Genomic DNA, 22,252 nt, shown 5'->3' on the forward strand with positions numbered 1-22,252 from the left:
GGCTTCCCCAGTAGTGAGTTTCCCATCAGAGGAAGCACTCAAGCAGATTCTACAAGTCTGGGTTCTCGGCCTGACTCTGCCCCACTTGGCATGGCTCAGCTCTGATTGTTTCTCTCCTCTGGGCCTCTGGGCCTCAGTTTCCTCATCTGGAAAGGGAGTGTGTTGGGCTAAACAATGATGAGTTAAGGACTAATGTGTGTGAAGTGCATTAGTCCTCACTGTCTAGGAGGCAGTGAGCACTCACAGTAGCCTCCCTCTTATGATTCTTATGAGTGTCCTTGGGAGAAGCTTATCGGACTATGTGGAGAGTGGAGACTGGAGCCTGGGAGAGAGACCCCCCTCCGCAAACAGCATCAGGCTGAAGCAACCCTCCCCAGGACCTCTCCTTGCTCAGCTTCTTTCCCTTCTCCGTCCTGCCTCCCCCGCTGTCTTGCTGGCTTCCCCTGGGACTCTTCATTAGTAAGTTACTTGCATGTATATAAATCCTCATCTGGAGGTCTGCATCTGGGAACCTTGCCTAAAATAGGTTCCCTGATCTTTTGCATGCTAACTGCCCCCAAGAGTCCAGGCCTCCCCAGGGAACCTGGAGGAAACCCATAGCTACCTTGCTGGCTATGGTCATCCACAAGGATGATCTCCTTCAGGAAGGCCCTGGGTGCTGTGTCCAGGATGCTGTGCACGGTTCTCAGGAGGGTGGACCAAGCCTCATCATGGAAGCAGAGGATGATGCTGGCCGTGGGCAGGCTGTCCCCAGGGTTTTGCTGCAGACACCTGCAGGGAAGAGAACCAGGGAGCCATGGGAAAGAGAAGGTTACAAGAAACACTCAACATCCTCTGACTCTCCAGGCCCTGGCTGGGGCTGCTCCCATCACATGGCTCTCCTCCCAGTACAACAGCTCTTATATATGTGGGTTTTCTTAAAATTCCATGTAGAGGGACTCCATTATACCCCACAGTACTGCAGTCTACTAGGTCCCAGTCCTCAGATCCCAAGAGCTCCTTTACCATGTTTAATTCAGTCTCTTCACTGCAGTTAAGAGGAGTTGCCACCATTCTTAGCAGACGACTGTCCTCATCTATAAAATGGGAATGGTTGACAATATTACCAACCTCGCAGAGCCGATGTGAGGCTTCAAAAGGATGATGAACATAGTTAAGTGTCCTATGAATACTGTCATCCATTCGAGGGCAGGGATACCATTTTCTTTATTGTTATGTTGCTACAACCTAAAACAGTACCTGGAATATAACAAATGTAGCTCTTGTTATTGACAAAGGGACAAGGACTGAACACTTGTGAGTACAAACAACATGCCAGACACTGTGCCAGGCCCTTTACACATGTTACTGCATGTTTATCCTATAATAAATCTGTGGGCTGAGCTATCCAACCCCCACTTTACAGATGAGGAAACTGAGGCTCACAGAGGAAGCAAGAAGCATCAATGTTCACATTACTGGTAAGCAGCAGAGCTGGAGGTTATACCTTCAAAGCTCTCGTGCTCTTTCCACCTTGCTGGACACGTGGGGCTGCAGGGTGTTACCCCTGCCGAGAGGCTGGCTCTGCTTTCCTCCCTCCTGTGTGGGTGACTGGCATGCTTGGTACTTGCTTTGCTTTACGTCTGTCGAGAGTCTGAGTGGGTCCACAGTGGAATGAATTATAACAACAACCTGTACGTGCAGCAGTGCAGAGCCCACGTTTGTTCACAGAAGGCACTTTCCTAAAATGTGTTTCCCAAGTACCACCTTCTAGGTTGTAGCTGCTAAAACCGTGTCCATCCCAAAGGGACATCTGAATAATGGTTATCTCAAACTTCCAACACCTAAAGTCATCTGTGAAGGTGGAACTGCAGGCAGAGTGACAACCAGACTAAGGCTGGTCCTGCCTAAGGGACATGCTATCTGAAAAGGTATCAGCCCATGCTGCTCATTCGCTGAGCATCCCTCTGCCTGGTGCCTGTCCTCCCCAAGGCTGAAAACTCCCGGTGTGCAGGAAACCTGTGTGTGCCTCTGAGGGCAAAATCCTGTGTGGAGGGGAGAACTGATTCCAGGTAAGTGCTTAAGGTTATGGTAAAACAGAATTCCTGGATGATTAAAAAAACGAAAACAAAAAAACCACATAAATATTTTGTAAACTAGCTAATTACTTTGTCAGTTTATGTACTTGTACATAAAAGATTTGAAGCCACTCACAAGAAATAAGAGTACATATAATAAAATGATGGTAATATAAAAACAAGTTGGAAAAGTCAGGAACCGGGACATATAAACAAGTGTAGGAAGCCAACATTTGAAAAAAGAACATGAATAGATTAGGTATTTTTGGAATGAATTTTAAATTTGACTATGAGATTCTTGGTAGCTGAAGTTAAATGGGAGGTTTATTCTGTAACAGAACTTTCTCCACGCACCAGGATTTTTAGGGAAAGCAGCATTCTTTCTAGTATTTTTTTCTGTCAATTATTTATAAACTTTTATTTATTTATTTATTTATTTTTTTAAAAAAGATGACCGGTAAGGGGATCTCAACCCTTGGCTTGGTGTTGTCAGAACCATGCTCAGCCAGCGAGCTAACCGGCCATCCCTATATGGGATCCGAACCCGTGGCCTTGGTGTTATCAGCACCACACTCTCCTGAGTGAGCCACAGGCCGGCCTAAACTTTTATTTTGAAGTAGTTTAAGACTCACTGGAAATTGTAACAATAGTTCAGAGATTTCCTGTGTTCCCTTCACCACCTTCTCCCATGACAATGTCTTACATAACCACCCACGATGAACAAAAGCAGGAATCTGACATTGCTCACATCACTAACTCACATACAGACCTGATTTGGATTTCACCAGTGTTTATATCTAACACTAATTTTTAAAAGAAATCCCTAAGGACTTTACGAAGAAGTCCCTAAATGGATGACAATGTCCTTAGAACCATCCTTAAGACAAATAAAATAATAGAGTTGACATGAGCTTCTATAGCCTGAGTTCAGGGCTGTAGAAGTAACATGTGCAAAGTGGAGCCAGCTTCCCTGTAAGGTTAAGGAAGACAACTGTGAGTGCCCGGCACACGCCACAGTCTTGGCTGAGGTCTTCCCCCTCCATCTTCCTCTCCCTCCTCCCTTCCTTGCCCCTGGTGGAACTTTCCTCCCCCAGTCCACGCACTCTGAGAATTTCACTAGCAGGTTCAACATCACCCTTGTGTCCTCTCCCTTTCCCCTGTGCCTGCGGGTGGAGGCAATTCCAGAGGTCCTAGGACTGGGCTGGTGGCTATGAAAAGGAATTTTGTCTCAGTGAATTCAGTGGGTACAAAAAAACCCCCTTAAGCTATTACTTGGGCATACTGCTGGGAGCCTGGCTGTTTTGCAGCCAAGATAAGGAAGGAGTTTGGGGACAGAGAGACCTGGATCTGGAATTCCTGCAGGGGGCAGTTTGTGTGCCTGGCACACAGTAAGGGCTCCTACAATGAAAGAAATTCTTACTTAATGTCTAGCTCTTTAAGACCATGGTCCTTGCACATTCCTCAAATTCAGGAGATGTGAGAGCTTCCTGCTGTGCTAAACAGCCGGTGACAGAGCACCAGCCCCCTCTCTCCAGCCTCATGCAACGTTCCCTGCAGGGCTGAAGTCTTGCCTGGTTATGCAGGTTGTGGGCGCTGGAGTTCTGCCACTTCCTAGCTGTGTAAATGACCCTGGGCAAGTCGACAAGCTTCTAGGTGCCTTAATCTCCTAGAATGATAACAATAGCAGCCACATCATAGGGCAGCTGTGAAGATTAAATGACCTTTATAAAGCACTGAGAACCATGGCTGGCTCAGTGTAAGCACCATGCAAGTGTTCGCTGCCATTACTAATAGATGCCCCATTCCTGCAAGATGTAACTCCAAGGTTCTTCCATCCTTGAAATCCTGTTCTTGATTCTTGGGGTCCCCTTCCAGTAGCAGGAGAGGATGGAGGAGAAAAATCAGGGAAGCAGGCCTTTGCAAGAGAATTTCATAGACTTTCTGGGTTTTATGAACAGCTATAACTGTGTTCTGTCTTCATGGTGAGAGAGAGTATGGCAAACTGATGGATGGGCCAGGCATGCGAGTGGGATAAACTTAATGGGTTCTCAGGGGTCTTAAAGGCCAAATGGCTTCTTGACAGTGATGTCAAGGCTAAGGGGGATGACTCCCCAAGCCGTGGAAGTGGGTCTCTTTGCATCAGGTCAGATCCCTCACCATCTCCCGGGGGAAGAAGCTCACACAGTCTTCAAGACATAGACACACAGCTTGGGGCACCTCTCCAGGCAAATGCAGAACTGCTGGGAGACCAGAGCTGAAGATAACCATGGCAATAATCTGGAGTTTCAGGGAAAGCACCAGTGCGGGCTCTAAGTGAACCCAGCCTATGATATGTAAGACGGCCCAGCACCTTCACTACGGCTCTGGAGCAGAACCAAATAGTATAAACAGAAGTTTAGCAAGGCCTTGAGTCTCAGGGCCTCTGAAATGCTTTTAAGAGGAGTCAAGGATTGATGGTTTTGTTGCTGGTGGGCAGAGTGAGGGGGTGGGGCCTGTGGCTGGTGCAGGCCGTGTCCTCCCAGACACCAGTGGAAGAGAGGAATACGGAACACATGCACGGGCTTTTGGGGGTCCGTGGACATCACCCCAGGGCGGGGTTTGTTGGCCTGTGGGCAGCACGGGGTCATGTGGGGATGGGTGAGTGGAATGAGCCCTCTCTATGCCCACATGTCCAGGTGGCAGCATGGAGTGGAGAAGGGGGGTGGTGACACGCGACTTCCCTGAGAGCAGATGGACTGCAATTCCCTCTACCTTGATAAACTTGCTCAAAAACTGTGTTGGCTTAGGGCATTCTTAGGAGGAGGAGACTGTACGTCAAGTGGATAGGAGACCAAGCTTTGACATTGGGTTCAATTCCTGCATCTGCCCTTACGTGACTTAGGCAAGCGACATAAGCTTTCTGAGAACCATCCTTCCTTTTAACAGTTTTCAGATCCACACACCCAGTCATGTCTTCAATAATTAATTCTCATTTCTCATAATCCCTTTGATTCCGTTAAGTCCTTTCTGAGTATGGAATTTACTTAACCTCAGTTTCCCCATCTGTAAAATGAGGTTGTTGAAAGGATCAAATAACTTAATACATCTGAAGTACTTAGCCCAGTGCATTGCTCATAATCAGAGCTCAACAAATGTTAATTATTATTTCTTGCAAGCCTCTCATGTGCCTGGGTACCTCTCTAGGCCTCAATTTCTTCATCTATAAAATGAGGATAACAAGTAGAGTTACTTTAGAGGAGTATGCAAAGATACATTAGGTAAGAGGTATGTCATGTGCTTTGTCCACAGCAAGCTTTTAGTAACTGGAAGCTGTTACTGTTACTCAGGTAAGTGCATGCTGGCTAGCTTCTCGTGTTCTCTAAACGTGCCTCTGAGGATGTCCTGCAACACAGCAGAGAAACTGGTCAGGTCCTGGGAGTAACGATCCCTGATATTTGTAGAATTTTCCCATGTGCTCTCTCACTTAATCCTCATCCCCACCACTGGGGCTGTTGCAACCCCAGCTCCAGCGGGTGCCATGCTCAGAGAACACCATGCGATGGTGCCTCTAGGAGCTGTGCAGCATGGCAGGACTGTCCCCACTCAAGATCACAGGCAAAGGAGGCCAAGTTGGTGAGTGGCACTCGCACTGATCCCCACTGGAACTAATCTCCCTGGAACCCTGGCCTAACAGCGAAATTGTTCTCCATCATTCAGGCAGCCATTGGGAGCAAAGTCCTCCGATTTCCTTGTTTACCCAGGTGGCTTCAGTGGCTTATACTTTGTTTTGTTAAGATGCAGGGTGATTTCTCTTGGGGGCTAAGGCCTGTGATAGTGAACCCTCCACTAACCCCTTAGCTGGTGTCAGCGTGTAAGGTTGGCAGATGCTGAGAAAACGGTCAGTAAAGGTCCAGATGGTGTGGCCTGCTCACCTGTGGTTGGGAACCCTGGGCGCTTGATCAGGATACTGCAGAGAGAAGGCACTAGGTGGGGGGTGGGGAATGAGGACAGGGAGGGAGATGGTGCTAAAGACCTGTCATCTGCGTTGCAATGTACCCACTCTTCCTGCCCACCTCCCACCCAATCTTACAGGTGAGGAATAAGGGGTGGATAGACCAGAACCAGGGAGGGAGTTTGAACAGAGACTCAGGGAAGCCACTGGAAGCCTAAAAATCCCTCAAAGGTCCAGCCAGCAAGGATCTTTTAAAAAGACCTTAAAGTTCAGCAAGGCAACCCCTCCTCGTGCTCTAACCCCGTTGCTCAGGTGTGGAGGGAGCACAAAGCCAAATGTCTTCAGTGGCTGCTGGCAGCCAGGGAGACAGTGACTCTGCCCCATGGGGGCTGCAGTGAGCTGGAGACCACGAGGCCCTCCTAAAATGAGCAGCCGATGTTACCAGGAGGAACTTCAGCCCGGTTTCACCAGATCTTCCCAGTTTTCAGAAAAAGCCAGAAACCTGAATTGGTTATGTGAAGTCTCTTGATTTTCAAATGTTGGCCACGAGTCCAATGTTTTTAAAAAATCTGTGTGGACAAACAAACATGTCTGAGACAGGACACGAGCCGTGGCCACCGTCCTGTGAGCTCTGAGTTACCCTCCATTTCCCCCCACCCCACTGAGTGGGACGCCTCTTCCTTCGTGCGCAGGCAGCATTTTGCCCTCTGTGCTTCTTGTCCTCTGAGACCTCCTTGTAAGTGCAGCTGGCACTATGTTTACAGATGGATACAAGGAAATGTTCTGCGGGGAAGAGTGTGAGACTAGGTGTCACAATGATGTACCAGGTACCCTGGAGGAAGACCCTCCATTGTGCCCAGACCTCTGAATCCCCCTTGAGTGAAGGGAGATCAGGGACCTTGGACAAGTCTGTCACTTCTCTTTTCTGGTCCCCAGTTTCCACATCTGATAATGAGGGGTTCACTATATAATGTCTAAAGACCCTTCCACCTCTCAGGCCAGGATCTGTTCTCACCACGGGAGGGTGGAGGAATTAGGGGGCATCTTGTAAATGTCATCACAGCCTCCACGCAATGAGCCACATACTCTCCACGCACCAGCACATTCAGTCCTCCTAGCTGCCCTTTGAAATAGATACTTTCACGTGGACAAAGATGGTCACAATAACTTTGTATGCCCTTATATGCATGTCCTTTGCAATGTGACTCTGCCACTTTTTGCATCAAGAGGTGGGATCTATTTCTTTATCCCTTGAACCTGATTGGCCTTGTGACTTCCTTAGCCCAATAAATGTAGTAGAGGTGACCTTCTGGAACTCCCAAGATGAGGTCTCAAGGCCTATCACTTGCTGTCTTGATATGTACATGGTAAAGCCAGTGAGCCTAATGGAGGATTAGGGGCTAGTTAAAAAAAAAAAAAAAAACTAAGGTGCCCCAAGTGAGGGCCAGCACCAGCTGCCAGGTAGGAGAGTGAGGCCATCTGAGACCACCCAGTCTCAGTCAGCCTCCAGATGAGGGCAGCCAGAGTGACCTAGGGGAGATCAGCAGAACTGCCTACCTGAGTTCAGTCCAAAGTATAGAATCATGAATGAATAAATGCTTATTGGTTTAGGTTACTAATTTCTAAAACAACTTTTATTGAGAAATACTAATTCACATACTGTAGTATCCACCCTTATAAAGTGTACAATTCAGTGGTTTCTAGTGTACTCACAAAGTTATGCAGCCATCACTATCTGATTTAAAAGCATTTTCAACACTCCCGAAAGAACCCCACTACCCATTAGCAGTCACTGCCATCTCCCCTGCATCCACCCCAACCCCTGGCAACCAGTAGTCTACTTTCCATCTCTATGGATTTGCCTACTCTGAGCATGTGATATAAATGGAATGATACAATATGTGGCCTTTGGTGACTGGTTTCTTTCACTTACCCTAATGTTTTCAAGGTTCATCCATGTTGTAGCACATGTCAATACTTCATTCCTTTTTATTGCCAAATAATATTCCATTTTTTGAATAGGCCATGTTCATTCATCAGTTGATGGACATTTGGGTTGTTTCCATTTCTCAACTATTGTGACTAATGCTGCTATAAATATTCATATATAAGTTTTTGTGTGAACATATGTTTTCAATTGTCTAGGGTATACCTAGGACTGGCATTTTTGGATCATATGGTAACTCCATGTTCAACATTTTGAGGAACTGCCAAACTGTTTTCCAAAGTGGCTGCACCATTTCACAGTCCCACCATCAGTGTGTGAGGGCTCCAACTTCTCTGCATCCTGTCGGCACTTGTTACTGTCTTTTTTAATTTTAGCCATCCTCATGGGGACAAAATGATATCTCAGTCTGGCCTTGATTTGTATTTCTCTACTGACTAATGATATGAGCATCTTTTCATGTGCTATTGGCCATTTCTATGTCTTTAGAGAAATGTCTGTTCAAATCATTTGCTCATTTTAAAATTGAGTGTCTTTTTACTGTTTGGTAGACAGGGTTCTTTATGTATTCTCGGTGCAAACTCTTTATCTGATACAGAATTTGCAAATGTTTTCTTCCATTCCTGGATTATCTTTTTTACTTTCTTGTTGGTATCCTTTGAAGCACAAATTTTTAAAAATTTTCTTCAAGACCAATTTTTCTATTTTTTCAAGCCACTAAATTTTGAGAGGAGTGTTATGTAGCACTATATAATGGATACGATTTTCCATTCTAAGTATGCAGAAACTAGAGCCCAGAGAGCTTAAATAGCTGATGGTCAATCTGACTCCAAACCTAGTGCCCTTAACCAGTATATATAGCAAATTTGGACTAAAGTGCTAGCAGAATGTTCTGGATTCAGAGCCATAAAGTGACAATGATGGAGAATTATCTGAAGAATTTGATCCATTTTTTAACATTCTGGACTGTCTGCACTGATTCATTAAGGTCCTTGGAAAACAACTTACTTGGACTTCACTGTCTTGGCTGCCTTAAAAATTTGCTTACAGGAAGCCATGCTTGGCATCACACTTTCAGCTTTCAGCGGAGGACAGTACAAAAATTAGTTTTATGAAACCGCTTTGTATTACAGAGGGAACCTGTTAAGGGTATTGTCCCTTTATTACTCACTATTCCCACTATGAACCTTTGGAAGGAAATTCAAACTCAAGTGCCATGAAAAGCTTTTCTTCCTCTTAGGAACTGGTGTGTTTCCTCCTCGTGAATAATAAGAATCACGATATCAATGCTGTTCCCTCTTTCAGTTTGGCTGCCAGGAAACTCAGCGTAAGGATATAGGATATCTAGTCATTGAGAAGTCTCTAGATAGGTTCGCCTACCTTCATTCTCATTTTCTCTTTGATCTTGACCTTCCATCTTTCTATCCAGTCATTTGGAAGATATTTACTGACACCTGTTATGTGTTAGGACTGAAAGATGAATTGAATAGATATGATCCTTGATGCAGAATCTGGGGTGGCCCTGCCCATTCCCCTGGGGCCATATCATTATAAAAACAGGACAGCCTAACTTCCAGTTGCCCGAGAACTTTCTCTTACTGCCAGAGATGCTCTCCCCAATCACCAGCAGGCCTGAAGACCTGCAGAATTAACCCCCACTCCCACCCCAGTGAGCTGCCCTCAGCCAATGACTAAAAAGAGTTAGTGTGTTAACACCCAGCACCCTCTACCCTAAGGGAAAAGGGTGAGTAACGCTGAAATGAGTGTTCTACACCATCCCCCAGAGTTCCCCAGCAGGGCTGAGCTCCAGCTGTCCACAGAGGTAACTGCCTTGAAAACACGCCTTCTGTTCTCTGCTCCACTTCCCCAGGCCCCTACCAGTGCTTCCTGGGATCACCTGAAAAATAAATCCTATCTCTGGTCTGCTTTGGGAAGAACCCAGACTAAGATAGTCCCTGATATCATAGAACTTATATTCTATGAAACAGATAATCAAATCATTATTCAATAGCTGGTGAGTGTCCAAAGGAGGAGTTCAAGAGGTGGGAAATCAAAGTGGAGGCTAGAAGGATTGGCAGGACACAGTCTAGAAGGATTGGCAGGACACAGTCTAGAGAGAGCGGGCAGGGGAACAGCGTTCCTGGTGGGCATCACAGCCTCTGCTAAGGCCCAGAGGTGGGAAGGGGCTTGGCATGTACCAGGAAAGACATTCTAAAATATATTTTCCCTTAGCTTGACTAAAAGTTAAAGTAATAGCAATTTTCTATTTTATGATATATCCTCTTCTAAGCCACTTCAAATCCTTTGAGGGAATAAGGGAGGTAGGCAGGTGAACAGAAAGGTGATCCAAGCAGGGGCCTCAGGCCAGCCGCTTGCCCTCTCCAGGCCTCAGATTCTTCACGTTGAGAGAGACGTGCCTGCCCTGTCCCTGCCACAGCAGTGCTGAGCAAGTGGATGAGGCAGAGCATAGCAAAGGCTTTTGGACATTGTAAAGCAATGCCCAGAGGTGACCAGGTACACGTGCAGAGGAGCCAGGAAGAAATGCACCTTTTTATTATTAAATAATAGGCTATTTTTTTTTGTGCTTCAACCAGATACCAGGTGAGTATCTTACTAACTCGGTTCATATGTGTCACACAACTGTCCAGAAGCCCACCCCTGACCCCATTTGTCCATCTTCTGAGTGATAACAGGTGGAAAGGAAAGGCCAAGGGCTTTGAAGTCAAGTCAACCCAGATTTGAATTCTGGTGCTGCTATTTACCTCCCTGTTGGGAAAATAGGGTAATTTGATCAGGCTCCCCTCGCCTGAGGGCCAGATGGGGCAGTTCCGTAAACATTGTGTGGGTGGAGTACCTGCATGCACCTGCAAGGCAGCGGCCACTTTTGCTGGTGTTTTACTGCCTCCAGCATATGCTCTGCACGGGCATGTTTTTCCAGACCTACAGCTTCCAAGGACCACATGGCTGGTTGCCTAGCTTATAGACCTGCGTGAAGGGGTATGGTGAACCGGCCTGGTGTGGAGGGGTCTGGTGACCCAGCCTGGAATGTGAAGGGTTTGTGACCCAGCCTGTGAATGGGCTTGAGGGGTCTGGGACCTCCAGACCCAGCCCTAGCTCAACCATCAGCCCAGTCAGTGCAGGATTACTGGCAGGTAAAAGAGCCGCAACAACTAGCGCGGTCACCTAGCTTTACAACTGGCATCACGAGGGCCGGCCCTGTGGCGCACTCGGGAGAGTGCGGCACTTGGGAGCACAGTGGCGCTCCCGCCGCGGGTTCGGATCCTATATAGGGATGGCCGGTGCACTCACTGGCTGAGCGCGGTGCAGGCAACACCAAGCCAAGGGTTGCGATCCCCTTGCCGGTCACAAAAAACAAAAACAAACAAACAAACAAAAAAAAACAACTGGCATCATGAGCTAGACAATTGGCACTGTGAGGATTCCAGGCCTTAGCTGTAGCCTTGCAGTAGCCAGACACTCCCCTAATTAGCCAACTTGGGGATGCTAATACTTTTCTCCAGTCCAGGGGTATGGCCTGGATTAAAAGGGATAACCGTGGCCCAAGAAATCTGTTCAATACATGTTAGCTTTATATCTTCACACTCCAAGATCAGAGGAGTCCGGGTGTCGTGTTTACACACAGATGCATGCCCTCTCTTCATGCGGCTCCAGGATCCCCTATAAACTTGGAAAATGCATCTGGATGATGGTTCTGAAGGGAATGAGTCACAGCCTTGCACCAGATGGCCTGGCTAGAGGACTAACTCTTCCCCCACCCTGCCCTCACCTGGCCAGAGAAGAAAGGTTTCTGCCAAGTGTTCTATAGCTGTTTTGGGGTTACACCTCCCAGCTCCTACCAAATCAGCAGAGGCTTCCCCTCAGGTGGTCTTCCATGTCTCAGCCCTGATCCCACTGAGGTAACAGCCTGGTTGTCTGTATCCCCAGTGCACCCCAAGCTCCTTGGGGTTGGGCTGTGTCTTGCTCCCTTCTTATTTCTAATAGTTGTTAAATACTTGTCCAATGAAGGAAGGAAGGAAGACACTGTATTTGTTCTCCAGGAGTGTATAAGCTGTTTTTGTTCTCCAGGAGTGTATAAGCTGCTGTCAATATTATCAGGAGAAGAGTGCCGTAGAGCCAAGTTCCTACACTATGAGAAAATCCCACTGTTCAGCCCAGTTGTCTGTAATTGGTGGGGCTCATTTTGGGAATACCAACTTCCAGGCCAGGCCCGACTTCCTAGGGCTGGGACACAGCCTGGAGATGAGACCTTAGAGGAGTGAATAAAGGAGCTTATGGAGGAGAGAGAAGTGTGGGACGGGCTGGAGTCTCCAGCTGAGGCTAATGCTAGACCCAGTTTCCACATCTGATAAAGAGTGGTTCACTATATAATGTCCAAAGACCCTTCCACCTCTGGAGCATGCAATCCCCTTCTCCTTGTGGTGGCTCTCTGAAGTCCCACAGTCCCCTTTTGAGGGGCTTTGCTTGCTCTGATCCTGGCCCCCTAGCCCTGGACCAGAGATGGGTGTCGACTGGGAGTCACCAGTCCAAACACTGAGCAGAGTCTAAGAAGTGTCCTGGAGCAATAGTTCCACCAGACAGGGACAACCTCCTCCAGACAGTGGCCAGATGAACCTTCCAGATCCTCTATCACAAGGAGTTTGATCTTCAGACATACAGAGGGTCAGCAGTTCCGCAGGTCATAGAACAGGAGCAAGCAAAGACGAGCAGCAGAAGCCGAGGGGTAGCCCAGTGCCTCCGGCTGTTCACGTGCACTCAAATCACCAGGATCTCATGAAGTGCCGATTGAGATCCAGCCGTTCTAGGGTGGGGCCTGAGATTCTGCATTTCTAGCGAGCTCCCGGCTAACGCTGTTGGTTCCTGGGCCATCGCTGGAGGGGCAGTGGTTGCTCGTGGCAAGACAATAGTAGATAAGTTGACATAAGGGAAGAATACTTGAGCAGGTGCCGGACACCTGCTGCTGAAGGACGTCAGGAAAGCTAAGTCCCCAAAAGTACTACAGGTTGTGAGTCTCCCTCCTGCCCTCTCCCGTCAGTCTTGCCTGGACAGTTCCCTGGTCCTTACTTCCTGGGTAAACTTGCAGTAACCCCATCACCTTAAGTAACTTGAGCATCTCTATTCCTTCTAATCTAAAAGGGCCTAAACCAGTGATTCTTGGCCCGGCTGCACCTTAGAATCATTTGGAGTGAGTCCCAGTGAATCATAGTTAATTGGCGTGGGCTGGAGCCTCAGCATGATGATTTGTAAAGCTCTATAGTTGATTCTAATGTACAGTCAGGGATGTGAACTGCTGGCCTCATCAGCATTTCTCAAATTTAACACAAGTGTAAATCACCTAGGGATCTTGTTAAAACAGAGGTTTCCATCCAGTAGGTCTATGTGGGGCCCGAGAGTCTGCATTTCTGATGCTGCAGGTCTGAGGACCTCGCTTTGAGTGGCCATGGGGTAAATAATATCAATTTTCCACCCTAGGAGTTAAAAAAGACAAGATGCAGGTTGGCCTCCTCTAATCTAATCCCCAAAGCTAGCTGAGTTTGTCCTGAAGCCAGAGCAAGACCCTACCACACTGGCTACTGTGAGAGCATTTGATCCAGCCTTGCCTATACCCCAACCCCATTGAGAGAGAACGGAACCAGAGTGCAGATCCAGAGGGGGTACTGTCCCTGCTGTGGCTACCCTGGACTCGAGGGCTAAAGCTTGGTGCTTGGAGGTTCCCTTCGTGACTGGGCTAACCAGGCCCAGAAGCACCCCTCAGACTGACCATACCAGGTTGTCTTCCCTCTTTGCAGAGGAGGGTCTCAACCCCAGCCTACTCCTGTTTCTGTGCTTCCCTCTCTGCCCCCACTCCCCTCCCCCCGCAGGGCACGTCCCCATTCTGAGACTTATTGACACACTGTCAGCTGTCTTCTCTCTTTTGCAGGCCAAGCTCTCAGAGCCGACAGGGGTGTGGGGAGTTACCCTGGGTGACTCACTGCCTGGCAGGACAGCGGCTTCGCAGGGAACTGAATGGACCCTGCGTAGATTGCAACACCACCTTCTACTTGACAACAAAGCTGCTGCCAAAGTGACTCCCTGCCCCTGCCCCTGCCCCAGCGTGGCCCCTCGGCAGGAGGGAGGGACAAAGGGCAAGATAACCTTTCCCGGCCCACCTGGTGCCTGGCAGAGGGGTTCTCTGGCCACATATTAGGGCCACCTGGAGACTTTAACACTTTCTATGCCCAGGCCTTGCCCCAGACCAACTACATGAGGATCTCTGGAAGCAGGGCCTGAGCCTGAATAGCTTTTAAGACTCTCCAAATAATTCCAACATACTGCCAAGTTTGTAATGATTTAGCAACCCCAGGGAAAGAAAATAACTCTTCAGTCAAAGAGAGGACGTGATGTGAAGTCGATAGCTTCGTCTTTTCTGCATCTCTCCAGCTCAGTCCACCTTTTCTCCATGTTTCATGTTCACTCCTAGGCCCCATACTCAAGAATATGATAAGAGTAACTTCTGTTTGGACTTTAATACTGGGGGAAAAATCATCACACATTTTATCTCATTTTCTCTACAACTCTATGCAAGGGTGTTATTATTGTTCCATTCTGCAGTTGAGGAAACTGAAGCTTGGAGAGGTTGAGTGACTTTCACAAGGTCACACAGTAAGAGATGGTGTCAGGATTCAACCCCAAGTCCACCATTATGACTTAGTCACACTTGTGGGTACATAAACCAGGAAGACATGTGCTAAACCGTAAATGCAAGTTATAAGCTGACGCAGGCAGATAGCCCACAGCCAGCTGCAGGTACAAACCCCCAGCGTCACAAGGGAGACTGTTCCTCTCTGCCTCTCTTTTCTATTTTCCCATTCCAGTACTACCTCCTCTATGGAACTTTCTTGAACTCTACTCTCCACTCACTTTCTACATCAGTAGTTCCCCAAACTGTCTAGCATCAGCTTTTTAACATTCAGGTTACTGGGCTCCAACTCAGAACTATGGAGTCTCCAGGGAGAGGGTCTGAGCATCTACGTTTTCAACAAGCAATATGGGGGAATCCGATGTGCACATACTTTGGGGAACCAGTGGTGTAGCCCCTTGCAGCTCAGAGGTGTGGTCTGTGAACCAGAAACGCTGGTCCCAATGGGAACTTTATAGACATGTGGCATCTTGGTCTGCACCCCTGACCTACAGAACGAGACTCTCCATTTTACTGAGACGCCCTGGTGAGGGCTCGCATGCACGTTAAAGTCTGAGGATCTGCTCTGGCCCATCTGTTTGACATAAGGAGTGTGCCTTAGAGCAGTGCTTCTCAAAGTGTCCCCAGAGCAGCCGCAGCAGCAGTGCCGGGGGCTTGTGGGAATGCAAATGCTTGAGCTGCACCTCAGACCTACTGAATCAGAAACTGTAGGGGCGGAGGCCAGGAATCCTATGCGAGCAGCCCTCTAGGTGTTCTGATGCCTGCTCAAGTGGGAGAGCCACTGCCTCAGGTGTGGAGATTACAGAGCACCTGCTCACACCGCAGCCTCTTTGATCCTGGGAATCCACAGCCCACACTCGTGTTAGGATAATCAAAGGGGAGCTGGGGCCTGGGGGAGCTCTGAAAGCTGTCAGTGCTGCAGGAGGCTAATGGGGCAAGACTCGCTCCTCCCTGCCCTCTCCTTAGACAAAGCTTTGAAGGCTGAGTTAATCCTATTCCTCAGTTTGAAGCTCCCTCAAGCGTCCTTCTGTTTATTTCATCTACGAGTTTTCACTTGCTTTTATCCCCGCTCTGCCCCGGGACCCTCCCCTCCCCACAGCACAACCATTCCATTCAGTTTGATCTGTTCCTGTAAGGAATGGACTGGTTAGTGCCTGTGGATTTACATTTCCCCTGCTGATGCTGTGCGACAGGACTCTGTCTGGGTCTTACTGTTTTCACTCAGCAGGGAATTTTCAAGGTCTCCCATCCTTGTTGAATGTACCCTGAGCCTGTTGTTTCTAAATTGGGCCAAGCATTTCTTAGGGTGCACCCACTCCTCTGGTGCCCTGTGATGAGACACCCAGGTGGCTTCCAACTCCTCAGCACCACCAAGGATGCTGCGGTTAGCACCCTTCTCTGTGTCTCTCCACGGACCTGTGTGAGTTCTCCCCATTTTGAGATGGAAAAACTTGAAATACTACCAGCCCATGTAACATGCCCAAGCCCTGGTCTGGGAAGTGGTAGACTTAGAAAGGATAGCATGGTGGTGAAGAGGGTGACTCTGGTGTCAGACACATCTGGTCAGATAATCTGGCACCAGTCCCTCTACCTGTCTGTGCCTCAGTTTTCTCATCCAGAAACTGAAACCTACATTACAGGTTTGTTATGAAGATTCAACAAATGAAAATCGCTTAGAGTCTTTAGCACACAGTAAGTGCTCCATTAATGTTCACTATAGTTTTGTCTCTCTTTCCAGAGACTGTCTTTTGACCTCTTTTACACTGACATTTTTCTTTTTTGGCCTTGCATATTTGGTAACTTTCCTTGCATGCCCCCTATCCAAGTTGACCTCCAGCAACAACTCTAGAGGTACACAGAAAAGGCCAGTGGCCTGGGCAAGGGCGAGCAGGCAAAGGCCAGGGCTGGTTTAGGAGTTTAGGTGTAGGAACTGGGACCAGAGGGGGTCGTCTGGGTCAGGAGTCAAGGATGAGTGGCAGTGGCGGGACAGGTGCACCATAGCAGGAGGTGGGGGCTCTGGATGTCCTACTGCTCTCTTGGCCTTGGGGGAGAACAGCAGAGCAGGGACCACACACAGCAAGTGCTGAATCTACGGCTCTTGCCCTTATGTGTTATATTTCGACCCAGTTTTAAAAGGGTGGGAGGAGGAGAGTCCTGTCACCCTGGAGGGAGGGTGGGGCTTGCTGCCAAGCTTTGCAGGCAGGGACTGTCTTGTGTATCCAGAAGGGGAATCGGGCACGGAGATGCCAGTACCTGAACTGCAGGTAGGAGAGGGGCCCACGGCCTGGGCCGTCCAGGGTGCACACACCGGCTGGGGCCAGCAGAGGGCGCTGTGCACCTCCACACAGCGCTGGCAGCGTCTGTGGGCAACTTATGGGTGGGGAGACCAGTTGTCCCGCTTCGCCTGCGGTTGATGGGTTCACCTGATTGCTGGGGGTTTTCAGTGCTAAAATTGGGAAAGACTCAGGCAAACTGAGAAGAGTTGGTTATCCTGGCTGGAACAAGCAACCTCTGAAGTGGTGCACACACGCATGCACACATACACGCATGTTCACATCAAACACACACGTCACAAAATGCACCCAGACTTGCATTACATACCTGCACACATGCACATCACGCCACAGGCATAACACACACTTGCACACATGCACATGTACCACTTGCAGGACACATTTGTAACACAAATGCAACACACACAACAAATACATATACACATGTGCCACACAAACATGCAAAACAAACACTACATCACAACACACACATGCACACACAGGCACAGTACATGTGCACATCACAACATATGTCACAACATATGCACAACATACACAACACAAGTATTACATCCATGCACACCACACACACAGCACACACACACCTGTGCACAGCACTCACACCACAAAATTCACCCACACTTGTACCACACACACGCAACACATTCACACACTTCATACCACATGCATAACTCACACAACACATTTGCACATGTACATATGCACCACTCATGCAATGCATTTATAACACGCGTGCAAACACATGCAATACACACAAGCACATCATACACATGCAGTGCAGTCACAACACAATACACTTGCATACATGCGCCACATAAACATGCAAAACAGACACCACATTGCAACACACACACACATGCATAAACAATGTATATGCACAGTACCCCAATACCTAATATACAAAGTACATACATGTACCATGCACATCACACACATACATTAACACACACCTACAATGTACATGCACACGTGACAACCCAACACACAACTCATACCTGTGCACATACACAACATATGCACACAGGCACCGGGCACGCAGGACCCATACAATGACTACACACACGTACTGCATACAACACATATACACAAAATCCATTTAATACGTGACACAGTACATGCACAACACACATGCATAAACACACATATATAATGCACCCACAGTATGCATATGCACAGCACATTGACACTATGCAGACACACACAGTCACACACGCACACCCCTTTGGTAGCCAGAGATCCTCTTGCTTTAGGTGATGTTTCTTACTGGCAAAATGAAGATATTCATTCTTGCTCTAGGCCAATGAAAAAATGTGTCACAAGAATTTGAAAAATATGTATTTGTTCATTCAGCAAACATTCTTTACTGTGTTGGGCACTGGGATGTACATTACAGTCTCAGTCCGACCTTCTGTGGGGCTCACAGCATGGCAGGGGAAGCAGGCACTGAACAAATAAATACATCAATGGCCACTTAGCTCTGGTTGTAGTAAAGTGCTATGAGTAAAACCTCCAGGGAGCAGAGAGAGCACAAAACCGGAACGGGGTGGGAGTTTCCTGTGAAGAGCTTTTTAAGGCAAGACCTGAAGTCGGAGTAGCAGGGTTGGGACCTGGTCGAGGTGAGTGGCCACCCAGGGCATGCGTTCGCTCCCAGGCACTGACCCTACATCTGCACAGCCCCGGAGAGGCTGAATAGCCAAGCTGAGAGGAACTGGATCAGGGATCCGAGGAGTACATGGCCCTGCTCCCAGCTGCTACTCCACACACCCTCTTACCTCGAGGGTTAGAGAATGTGTTTGCTTTTCAGGAAACCCTCTGGGCTGTAGAAGGAGCAATGGCTTATAGGAAAGGGACCTACATTACCCAAACTAACCAGCCGCATTTCTCCCTGGAGGCTGGTAACCAGGGCCCCCCTCCGCTGTGGCCAGCCATAGTGATAGTAAGGACAGGCAGGGGGCGTAGAGGATGAGCACATCATTGCCCTGGGCACGGCTCTGCATGTCATCCACACTTGCCAGATTACTGCCTGGGGCTGCCCTGCTGGGTTAGGCGGCAGTCAGCATGGCATTCAAGCTCTTGGGCACTGGAACTGTTTTCTTAGTCTAGTGGACATAGAGTGCTAGTTCAAGCAGACTGGAGCTTAAGTGCCTGAATTCAAATCCCTGCTTGGGCACCTACTAGCTGTGTGACTGTGGGCAAGTCACCTGGTCTCTCTGTGTCTTGTTTTCATACCTATAAAATAGACATGATGATAATACCAGCACCCATCCTACTGAGTTGTAAGGATTTCATGAGTTAATACATAAAAAGCTTTTAGATTAAATACAGGCACATGGCAAGAACCACATAAATGTTAACTGTGATTGTTATTTGGATCCAAAATAAAAGCGAACACTAACAATAATCCTAATATCAGAATGTATTGGAGTTAGAGTGTCAGAACTGAACGGAGCTTTGGACAACATCTGCTCCAACCTTACGTCTGTTATGCAGATATTGCCGTATGACCTGCCAGTCCAGAGACAGAAGGAACTAGAGCCCAGGATGGGGAAAAGAATAAACAAGCAAGATTCCTCTCTTTCTGTTCTCTAGGACAGTGGTTCTCACCTGGAGGGCTTGTTAAATACAGCTCACTGACCCCACCCTGATTTCTGGTTTCTGATTCAGCAGGTCTGGGATGGGGCCTGAGAATCTGCATTTCTAAGAAGGGCCCAGGGGTTGCCGATGCTGCTGGCCCAGGGCCCACACTTTGAGAAGCACTCCCTAAGGACAGGGTGGGTGGCGGAAGGGGCAGAGTGCAGAAAGTTGCATCTCCAAGTCAGCTGCCTCCTGGTCACGCCCCAGTACCAGGGAAGGAAAAGCAAGGACCTTACTTACAGCGGGTGCCGCACCTCGGGCAGGGCCCTCTGCAGAGGGATGTGGTCACTGAGTGCCTCGCTGAGGCTGCGTGGGGTCAGCTCCTCTTCTTCAGATACCTCCCCGTCCTCCTCCTTGGCCCCCCAGTCCCTCTCTGGGGCTTCCTTGTCCTGCCTCCTGCTCTGCTGCTTGATGAGCCGGTAGCTGCCACCTCTCCTGCCCTGGCTCTTGTTCCTTCTGGCCCTGGGTGAGGCCACAGCCACCAGCAGCTGATCCTCCCGCAGTGAGATAAAGGGCGGCAGGCCCTCCAAGGGGCCGTACTCTTCGCCCTCATCCTCAGCCTCCAGTACCCATTCCTGGGATTCCCCAAAGTCCAGGCGATACCCAGCCGCAGGGCTGTGCTTGCTGGCCAGGGCTGTGCCAGCCTGGTGAAGGGTGTGGGGGGGAGGATGCAGCCTCACCACCATCATCAGCATGCATCCCAGCATCAGCAACAGCAGGAGGAATTGAAGTCTGCAGGGTCCATGCCTGTATCGCTTCCTTAGGAGCATGTTGCTGGAACTCGCTCAATGCAACAGGTCATGTTCAAGTTCGCTGTCCCGCTCCAGGTTCCTGCAAGCTTGTAGCAGAACCTGGGTTGCTCCTTCCACCTGGAAGTTTTTTGCCAGTCACTTAACCTGCTGCTTGTTTTCCGTCTGACATTTGCCAACAGCGTGTGTGAGACCTGCTTCCTCTTATAATCAGAAAGCCACAGGACCCAAGTTCCACCCCAGGTCCTGTCTGGGTGGGTTTCTTTTTTGCCTTCTGAAAGCCCATTCACAGGGACTTTAAATTAAATTGCTTGCCCCCCCCCCCTTTACCCTGATTTTCTCCTTGGGAAAAAAATAATGATTCCATTCTGCTCAGGTGTTTGGTCCCATGTGTTTCTTTCCCCCTTCGCATGAAAGGTCAAGTTGCTACGAGATGTCTGGGGTGAGCTGGTGGGTTCTCAGTCAAGCAGAGCTGCCAGCCGTCCTTCTTTGGACACCTCACGTCAGGTCAGATCAACAGATGTAAAGCCGGCAGGCAGTGCCTGATTTCCTTTCACACATAGCTCCGCTCAGCCTAGAGCCCTCTGCCAGACATAACCGGAGCCAAGCGTGCAACTCACTCCTGGTCCTAATGCCCTCACTGTTCCCAGGCTTTGCACAACCCAATGGCGTCACTGCCAGGACCAGATCAAAACAGAAACATCCCAGGAGTACATATTTGAATCTCATTCATGGGAAGAATTCTCTCCCCACCCAAAGAGGCAGAAAAGAGTATTCCCTCCTGAGTCAGAAAGGCTGGACGTGTGACGTAGATGCAAGGAGCTAGTTGTCCCTTGGCACCTTCAGCCTCCCGTAGGTGATCTGCCGAGCTAGATTGGACTCTCCTTCCCCTCCTGGGGACCACTGTCCCTGTCCTTCTGAAAATGAGGGGGCTGGGGGAGATTCTCTTGTAAACCCCTCCTGCTCCCACAAGAGCAACTGAATGCCTACTATGTGCTGGCCACCGAGGGAGGACACTGGAAGAGGTGTGGCATGCTCCTTCAGTCATAAAACTTTCTTCATTCAACCAACACATATTTAATGAGCACTTACTGTGTGCCAAAACTGTTCTGGGGACTGGAAGTACAGCAGTGAATAAAACAGACAAAAAGGTGTGCCTCATGGAGCTTACATTCCAGTGGGGGAGACAGACAGATCATTAACTACAATGTACAGTGGATCAGATGGTGATAAGGGCTTAGGAGAAAAAATAAAGCTGGGAAGGAGGCTGGGGGTTGAAACTGACATTGAGTGAGAAGGGAAGCCTTCCTGGAAGAGGTGGCATTTGCATAAGGGAGAGGGCTACACGGTTATGGGATGCACATTTGGGGCAGAGAGGACAGCAGATGAGGTTCTGAGGCGAGCGTGTGCCTGGCATGTCTGAGGAGCAGCAAAGGGCCAGCGTGGCTGGAACAGAGCAGGCAGCGTGGAGCGAGACAGAAATGGGATGAAAGGGATGAGGGGGGCGGGCCATGGAGGACAGCCCTTGAGGGCACTGAGGGGACTTTGGCTTTTCCTCTGTTGCGACAGGAGCCCATGGAGAGTCATGAGCAAAGAAGAGACACAATCCGACGTGGGTTGTTTTTTTTTTTGTCCTTTTTTTGTGACCGGTAAGGGGATGCAACCCTTGGTGTGGTGTCGCCCACACCGCGCTCAGCCAGTGAGCACACTGGCCATCCCTATATAGGATCCGAACCCGCGGTGGGAGCGCCGCTGTGCTCCCAGTGCCACACTCTCCCAAGTGCGCCACGGGGCCAGTCCGTGACGTGGGTTTTAACTGGGTCGCTCCACTACTGGGATGGGGTTAGCCAGCGAGGGAGCGAAGGGCAGGAGCTGTGAGACCAACTATGAGGTTCATGGCTTGGACCAAAGTGGCATCAGAGGAGGCGGTGAGAAGTGGGCAGCT

At 49.0% G+C, this 22,252-nt stretch overlaps 1 protein-coding gene across 1 annotated transcript in view; it reads right to left on the reverse strand.

The window, feature by feature from the left end:
• GALNT15 (polypeptide N-acetylgalactosaminyltransferase 15) overlaps nucleotides 1-20,862 on the reverse strand; it is a 50,244-nt gene extending 29,382 nt beyond the window's left edge. Inside the window, exons 1-2 of the mRNA XM_008568164.1 lie at nucleotides 19,799-20,862; nucleotides 605-771 (exon numbers count right to left, since the gene is read on the reverse strand). Of these exons, the coding sequence (XP_008566386.1) occupies nucleotides 605-771; nucleotides 19,799-20,328 (697 nt within the window). The 5' untranslated portion in view covers nucleotides 20,329-20,862. The remainder of the gene's footprint in view (nucleotides 1-604; nucleotides 772-19,798) is intronic.
• Between the last annotated feature and the right edge of the window lie 1,390 nt (nucleotides 20,863-22,252).

The sequence above is a fragment of the Galeopterus variegatus genome, unplaced genomic scaffold (assembly GCF_000696425.1).
Source record: "Galeopterus variegatus unplaced genomic scaffold, G_variegatus-3.0.2 Scaffold382, whole genome shotgun sequence".
Lineage (NCBI taxonomy): Eukaryota > Metazoa > Chordata > Mammalia > Dermoptera > Cynocephalidae > Galeopterus > Galeopterus variegatus.